This window comes from Leptonychotes weddellii, chromosome X (genome assembly GCF_054177405.1).
Source record: "Leptonychotes weddellii isolate Sample4059 chromosome X, ASM5417740v2, whole genome shotgun sequence".
NCBI lineage: Eukaryota > Metazoa > Chordata > Mammalia > Carnivora > Phocidae > Leptonychotes > Leptonychotes weddellii.
The window spans coordinates 88,098,880-88,106,870 of record NC_138385.1 but is presented as its reverse complement, the minus strand read 5'-3'; the positions used below and the strand labels follow the sequence as shown (position 1 = coordinate 88,106,870).

The 7,991-nt window shown below is 55.6% G+C and overlaps 1 protein-coding gene across 1 annotated transcript in view; it reads right to left on the bottom strand.

Moving 5' to 3' along the window:
- The window catches only part of ARX (aristaless related homeobox), a 13,806-nt gene extending 7,327 nt beyond the window's left edge, over nt 1-6,479 (bottom strand). Inside the window, exons 1-3 of the mRNA XM_081809028.1 lie at nt 5,638-6,479; nt 4,215-5,340; nt 1,553-2,432 (exon numbers count right to left, since the gene is read on the bottom strand). Of these exons, the coding sequence (XP_081665154.1) occupies nt 1,553-2,432; nt 4,215-4,410 (1,076 nt within the window). The 5' untranslated portion in view covers nt 4,411-5,340; nt 5,638-6,479. The remainder of the gene's footprint in view (nt 1-1,552; nt 2,433-4,214; nt 5,341-5,637) is intronic.
- Nucleotides 6,480-7,991: the final 1,512 nt, after the last annotated feature.

Genomic DNA, 7,991 nt, shown 5'->3' with positions numbered 1-7,991 from the left:
AGATGAGCTCCCCCCCTTCACATACTACGGTTCCCCCTGGAGAAGCTAAAAAAGGGCAGACCTGGATGCCAAATGACACCTCATCGTTTTCTTCCTTTGAAATACACATGTGTCAGAAATGCAAAAAGCAGGTCAGCTAGGTAGCTAGTTCATAACACACACCGATTTAAAAATTTATGTTCTTTTTTAAAAGATGGTGAAGGGACTGGATGATATAGGGGAGGACCAACTTTAGCTCCAGGGATGACCAAGTGTAGTGCCTGCCAGCATCAGATCCACTCTTTTCCATGACTGCTCAGGAGAGTTTGGCAATTACTTGCCAGATCAACACTTGAGAGTTGGCTCGGGCCTCCTGAGCTCCGAGCAGCGAGCAGCGGTTCTTCCTCGGGTTCAAAGGGGCGGGCAGCCTTCGGCTTCTAAAACGCATATTGAAAAGCTGCCCACGTCTTGAGCGAAGGAGCTGCCGGAGCTTGACAAGCTCTGCGTCCGGCAGACAGCCATCCGTTACTTGCTACCCACCGAGGGAGGTTTGCCTTGACGCTGGCTCCTCGCCTGAGCCCAGACCTTGGCCTTAGGGTGGGAGAGGAAGGCCCCCAGGCCGGCCAGCGCCCCAGGCTGGACGAACCAGCTGGGGCCCTTGGGGTCCAGTCATCTCACCTCTTTCCCCGAAACGCTCAGGTAAGAGGGAAGTGGAGCGTGACCAGGCGGAACACCCTGGCTGGACAGCCGTCCAAAGAGGAAAAGTCGCCCCCCCCCCAGCCGTTTTGTCTACTGTCTGCCTGGCAGCCAGTAGTCCTGCGCACCCCTGTAAACCCGCGTACAATAAACGAGTGCTGGGCTTAACGTGGGTGTGGCAAGAGAGGACAGGGATGAGAGGGAAGATTCTGGCTGGTGCCCCGCAGATGTACAGATACCAAACCCTGCCCAGCTCTGACTTGCTTCCGTTCTTTCAGAAGTCCTCAAACCACAGAACTTGAATCTTTTTAAAGGCCTTCTCCGCAGGCAGGGGCTCCAGCTTCACTGTGAACAGCGAACAGCGTAACTGATATGCACCAGGCTCCTGGGGCATGGGGGTGGGGGTGGGGAGCGCGCACCACACAGCGGCCAAAAATAGCCCCTGTTTTTGCTTTGACCGCGAGGGCCCGCGGCGCTTCCTAAGCCTCGCCTGGGACAAGGCCCGGCCCGCAGCGCCTGGGCTCCGGCGTCTGTGCCCTGGGGTGCGCGTGCCTCCGAGGTGGCGCTTTCGGGCGCTCTTTGGAGAGGCCGTTTTTCTCTAACTAAAACTTGTAATTTGAAAAAAAAAAATTACACTGGAGAGACTTTGGGAAGGAAAGGAATCATCCCAGTCCAAACTTAAAGGCCGGAGTAGGGGTGGGGCTGGGTGTGGGTAGTTTTTCGTGAGCACGGTGGGTGCGTTGGGAGGGCACACCTGGGCCGAGTCCAGGAGCCAAGTCCCTGGCCCGAACCCGGGGCCCCTGCCCGCCCGCCTTCCCTCGCCGGGGCCCGCTCGCGCTCTCCGCCAGCTACCGCCGCGCCCGCCCCCCTCGCCTACCTAGTGAAGACGTCTGGGTAGTGCGTCTTCTGGAAGGCCCGCTCCAGTTCCTCCAGCTGGTAGCTGGTGAACGTGGTGCGGTAGCGCCGCTGTTTGCGCTTCAGCAGCCCCTCTTCCGAATCGCTGCCCGCAGACAGACACACGCTGTCCTCGCCGTCCTTGCCCTCAGCGTCCTCAGGGTGCAGCAGGAGCTCCTCCTTAGGCGATAGCTCCCCGCCCTCAGTGGCCGCAGCGGCGGCGGCGGCGGCGGCGGCCACCGCACCAGTGGCGGCCACGGCGCAGCGCCGGGGCTCCTTGAGCAGCGCGCGGGCGTCGTCCTCCAGCAGCTCCTCCTCGTCGTCCTCCAACAGCTCCTCTTCCTCGTCTTCGTCCTCTTCATCCTCCAGCAGCTCCTCCTCGTCGTCCTCGGCGCCCGTACCGCCACCCGCCGCCGGGGCGCCACCGGGGCCGCTGGCCGCGCCGAGGCGCTCGTCCGGGTGCGCGGCGCCCCCCGGGCCACCCAGCTCGTCCAGCGCGGGCGGTGGCGGCACGAAGGGCGCCCCGTTCTCGCGGTACGACTTGCTGCGGCTGATGCTCACCTGCGGTGCCTGGCTGATCTTGAGCGTGTCCCAGGCCGCGGCGGCGGCGGCCGCGGCGGCCACGGCGGCCCCCGCGCCGTCCGGCCGCTCCCCGGGCCGCGCGGTTGGCGGCGGCGGCGGAGGGGCCTCCCCGCGCGGACCCGCCGTGGCCGTGGCCGCCGCCGCCGCCGCCGCCGCCGCCGCCGCCGCCGCCGCTGCGGCGCCCTGGAGGAGGCGGCCCCCGCCCGGGCCGTACAGGCGCCGCAGCTTGGGCGGCAGGTGCAGCTCAGCCTCGAACGGGGCGCTGCTGCCCTTGGGGGAGCCTGCGGGCAAGGGAGAGCGGTCAGCGCGCTAGCCAGCCGGGCGTCCCCGCCAGAGCCGCAGCCCGAGGCCGACCCGCCACTGCTCTCTCGGCCCCTAGTCCCCGTCTCCCCCACCCCCACCCCCCGCCCGCGCGCTACGGGACTTGGACCCCCTTCTCCTCCTTCCCCACTTTTCTGGCTGTTTCTTTTTCTTTATGTCTTTCCCTGTCTCTTAACTTCTCTTTTTTTTTCTTCTGTCCTCCTCCGTCCTTCTCCTCTCTTCTTTCCCTCTCCCACTCTTCCCTTCATTTCCTTTCTTCCTTCCTTTACCTCTTTCTGTCCTTCTCTTCCTTTCATTTTTATCTTCCTTCTCTTTTTCTCTTTCCTTCTCTACCCGTCTCTCCCTTTCTTTTCTCATCTTTCTCCTCTCCCTTTCCTTCCTTCCTTTCTCTTTTTGTGCGCTTTCCCCGCTCACTCTCCTCCTCCTTTCTTCCTTTCTTTTTCTTTCCCTTCGCGTGCTCTCTCTCTCTCTCTCCCTTTTTTTTCCCTCCCCATTTTAGGGCAGGGGAGAATCTGAAAACATTCAACGACTTAAAAAAAAAATGACCACCACCCTGAAAACTTTGCGCACGACCTCTGCCCTCTGCTCTGCCACGCAGGCCCAGGCCGGCGAGAGGGGCGCTGCCCGTGGGCGACCCCTGCGGGGGCCGAGGAAGCGGCCCGGTGGCCCTGAGCGCGCGGGCCGTGCCCCAACAGCCCGCAGCGGGAGGGGGCGGGGGCTCCTTGCACGGAAAGGCAAAGAAAAATCTTCCTGGAGAAAATGGGCTCGGAAAGGCCTGGGAGGGGGCAGAAGGGGGTACAACAGGCACAGGCCGCTCTTTCCCTTCGAGGAAGCGCCTGGCACAGGTGCCACTGCAGGCTAAAAAAAGAAAAGGAAAAAGTCAGTTTTATTTTAAACGGCCCCTGCTCCGCCATCTGTCCTGTCTTCCAAGTGGCGCTGCGGCTGGACCTCTGGTTTTAGGATTTTAAAAGAAATCAACAATTCTTTCCCTGTGATACTTCTGCGGGCAGCTCAAGGCGAAACTTGAGCGTAACACGTTCGGGGCAAAACGACGGTTGTTTTGGAATTTTTAATTTTAGAAAAAAAAACCTTTTAAGTATTTCAGCTCTATTTTAAAAAATAACACAGCAGAGAAAAAAATAGCAACCAGAAGCCACACATTTCATACATTTCAAATACAATAAGGAGCATTTGGGTAATCCCAGGGAGATGTTTTCTGCAAAGCTTGGGCTTAAAAGGTCACGAGTAATGTACAATTAAAAAAAGAAAGGGCGGAGGGGGGTGGGTGGGGAAAACACCGCATATAAAGAAATCTTCCAAAGAGGAAAGACCAAGGCTCACTCTACCTGGAGACCCCTATTCACACCTTTAGGGGTTCTTGTCTTCAAGTTGTTGTTACAAGGGTCCACCCGGCACCTGCTGTTTCTGACCTGTCGCCCCTCTTCAGAGCACCCCCCAGGCCACCAAAGGGAGCATTTAAACGACCTAAAGACCAGTTCCGAGAATCTAAGCTCCCCCCCTTCCCCAAAGCGAAGCTTGGCCTGTGCTTCAGGAAGCTGAGAGGAAGGGAGAGACAGCCCCTGGGGAGATGTTTGCCCCTCTTTGAGGCACCAGGCCTCAGAGTTGTTCTCTCTCTGTCCTCCGTCTCCACCTTGATAACCCCAGGCCCCTGGCTCCCGAACATCAAGCATCCAAACCAGTGCACAGCGCTCTTTGCAGGTGCCTGGCGGGCGCAGCCTTACCTTGCACGGCCTTTTCCTGGTCGGCGCGGCTGGCCAGTGGGGCGGGCAAGCTCTGCGCGGCTCCCAGCAGCCGCATTTTGCATGGGCTCCTCCGGCCCAGGATGCTGTCGATGCAGTAGGAGGAGAGCAAAGTTGGAGATTTACTTTTGCACTCGGGCCTCTCGGAACAGCCCTCCTCCTGGTACTGATTGCTCATGGCTGGGGCTTTTTCCCTGGCCGCAGGGAGCCGGGCCGCTGGCTGCCTCTCCTGGAGGGTGGGATGGATGGGTGTGTGTTGGGGAGTGGGGTTAGATGGCTGGTTATAATGGATATTACTGCGATCTCTGTGCCTCTCTGCCTCCCTTGCTTGCCGGCTGCTGGCTCCCGCCCTGTCCGCGGCCCGAGCTCGCCCTCTCCGCGCTCAGGACAAGCAGTAACAAGTGTAGTGAGCTGCGGGCGCGGAGCTCTGGAGTCTCTCTTCTCCACGTGCTGAGAGGCGCCCTCTGATTGGCTCTCGCCAGAGGCCGGGCTGCGCAGGGCTGCGGGCTCAGAGCAAAGCCTGGACTGGAGTCCGGAAAGGCCGGCGGGGATGGGGTGGGCAGCGGAGGATAAGGGGACAGCGGGCACTCGCCCGAACCATTTTTTTTTGTTTGTTTGTTTTTAACTAGCAAGTTCCTAAGTTCTCCATCTTCTTCCTGTAGATTCCCCTTTAGCCCTTCGGGCTGGCCCGAAGCCCTAGCTTACTCTGATGTGAGGCCTGTGGGTGCCACTTGGGCGACGTGCGCCCCTTCCACCAACCAGAGGACCTCGCTTCCTGGAGGCGAGGCCTTGAGGCTCGCGTTCAGACGGCCTTGGTACTTTGCAAAGCCAGTGCTTCGCTCCCAGGACAGCGCCTTGATCTCAGTGGCGCCTAGTCGCGGTGCTCTTTAGGCCGGACGGGCCCCCGAGGTGTCAGGGTGATGGCCGCAAGCAAACAATTTCTGTTTGGGCGATCACTTTTCTCTTGTGGCCCGACGCCTTGAGCTGTTAGTCTTCACCCTGAGCCGGGAGGTTGCTCTCGGGTTGGTAGCGGCCCCCAATCTCTCTCATCTTCTTGAACTCTGGAAAAAAAAGCTCTGCCAAAGGCGGGCGGCCTTCACTAGAGCACCTACAGGGCAGAACGGGACAGGCGAGGGTCAACTGCAGAGTCTGGGAGTCTCCCCCTCCTCCCCAGACTCGCTTCTCTCTTCTTCCCGCAAGTTCGCCTCCATTAGTTAGGCTGTCACCCCGAGGCTGGACACTCTCAAATCTCGTGCGGGGAGCAGACCTGTGGGGGCCCTGAGTGCTCGCGGGTAGGAAGGACCCAGGTTCGGCTTCTACCAAGCGTAAGCGCCTAAAATTCTTAGGGCCTGGCTCCCATTAGCAAAGGTAAGAGAATGAGACTGTGGTTGAACGCGTTTCTTACCAAACAACTTCCTGCGCGTCCAGCGCTGAGAATCGAGACCAACTGGGACTGAAGTTGGGCCAACCCTGGGCGAGGGGCTAGCACGGACGCCCTCCTTACTTGGGTGCAGAGCTCAAGGGCCGGCCAGGCGCCCCCGACCACGGCAGGGTGGGGGCGAGGGTGGTAGGTGGGAGAGGGGTCGAGGAGGGGGAATCCACGCCGGGTTTTCCTGTCTCAACCCCTTCAATGTGTCAAAGAGAAAAGCGTTTTACAAAGGATTATACTTGAATCACTTACAGTCAGTATTTAAAAATACAAGGATGCATAACTGGGATTTTTTTTTTTCAGCCATAAACACCTGCATAACTCTTGGATGCTGGTTGGTGGGTGGCCAAAAGATCGGGCTCGCTTGGCAGGAGTATTCATGGCACAACTTGAGGGGGATGAAGGGTTGGGAACAGGTATATTAATAATGTGAATACGAACGCTGATATTACTACTACTATTAGAGGCAAGAGGGAAAAGATGTCTCTCTGTGTCCCTCTCTCTGTCTTTCTGTTTTTTAGTTTGATTCTCACCAGTTTTTCCTACACTTGGATGATGGGGCTGGGGGACGGAGGAGTTCCTGAGCTATCTCTGACATTTGATTTTAAGCCCTGCCTGCTGATCCAAGGCACCTGGGATCTTCTCCTGCCTTTCCTGCAGTCTTCCTTTTTCCATCCTCACCAACAGTTCCAGTTTTTATACCGTCCCATTCAGCTTTCCCCTAACATTCTGCGCACTGATTCCCTCCCCAGCCCCGAGAGCCCAGTCCCGGCAAGCGGGTCTCGACGCAGCTGTAAAGACGCGTCGGTCTCCTCCAAGCCTCCAGCCGCGGACGCTCGCGGGTGTCCCTGCGGCTGGTCGCTGGGAGAAACGGAGGCACTTTTCCCTCCCCGCCGGGCCCTGCGTCGGAAATCCACAAGACCCGGCTGCTGGGTGGCTCCGTGACTTCAGAGTCGGCTCCGCACACGCAGGGAGTGGGCTGAAAAATGAGTCCAAAAAAGATCGTGTTAAACAAAAGGAGACACAAACGCACAAATCATTCTGAGAGTCTAACAGGGTTTCAGCTCTCTCGGTGGAAGATTTCTTTGCTTCCGTCTCCCTCCTCCCCCTTCTGCAGCTGTTCTCCTTTTTTAAAAAAGAAGTCGGACTTTCTGCTGGGGTGTATTCTAATTTTAATCATCCACTGTAAAAGAGGAGGTTAACATAGAATTTCTGATTCTGACTTAATGACCCCTGGAATTAAATCTAATTCTATTAATGGAATATAATGTATTTCTTTGGGAAACCTGTTTGAAAACACTAGCTTTGTTATTTTATTTTGTTTATATTTGGTATTTCTAATCCGTCTTCCCCAGTGAGGACGCTATTGGGAAGGCACGTCCATTCACTTTGGGGAGATAGGGCCCGACCCAGTTCATTTTACACCCAGCAACCCTGAGATGATCTTTGTCACAATTCAATACCAACTTCAAAATCTACAATTAACTCTTGCTATTCCCGAAAGATTAAATTAAAAACCAACAACAGAAAACTTTTCCAGCATATCCACTGGGAGACAGAAACTGCTGGTGTCCCCAGTGTCTAACCAGAATATGGGTTTAGGATGTATGTGCTATCCTATTTGTTAATTTTATTTTTTTAAGGTAAGCTCTACACCCAACATGGGTCTCGAACTCACCACCCGGAGATCACGAGTTGCATGCTCTATGGACTCAGCCAGCCAGGCGCCCTTCCTATTTGTTATTTTTGAAAACAAAAATGATACTTCTAATGTCTAGGAAGAATTTAATTGATTTGTTGAGTAGGTAGACTTGTAAGAATTGGGCTACAGGATATGTATAAAAACTTTTAGGTTAGCCAATTTCATATTTACTGTCAGCAAAATGACACTTCACTTTCTTTTCATCTCACTTTCTTTTTCCCACGGATCAAAGTAATTTCATTTTAGTGGTAATATTATTCACGTTTGTACTTTGTTATGCACAACTCCTGGCTCCTCTAGTCTTTTGGGGTCTGTAAATATTGTTTTTTTATTTTCCCTGGGCTGCCCAGAAAACAATAGTTTGCAGTTCATCTGCCTTTACAATCAGTCACTGAAATAAAAATGACATTTATGGCCAGAACTAAGGGTCAGAAGTGTTTAAAACTGTTGTTTATGGTGAAAGATGAGGCTTGTCCCCAGGACTGGAAATAATAATTACCTAGAAGAGGCGGATGGAAGAAACTCCTTTCTTTGCCGTGGTGAGAACTAATTCTACATTGCAGTTTCAAAATTATATTTGCAAGAAATGCAGGGTAAGGGGGTGGCAGTAAATGTCATTATCCAGGGG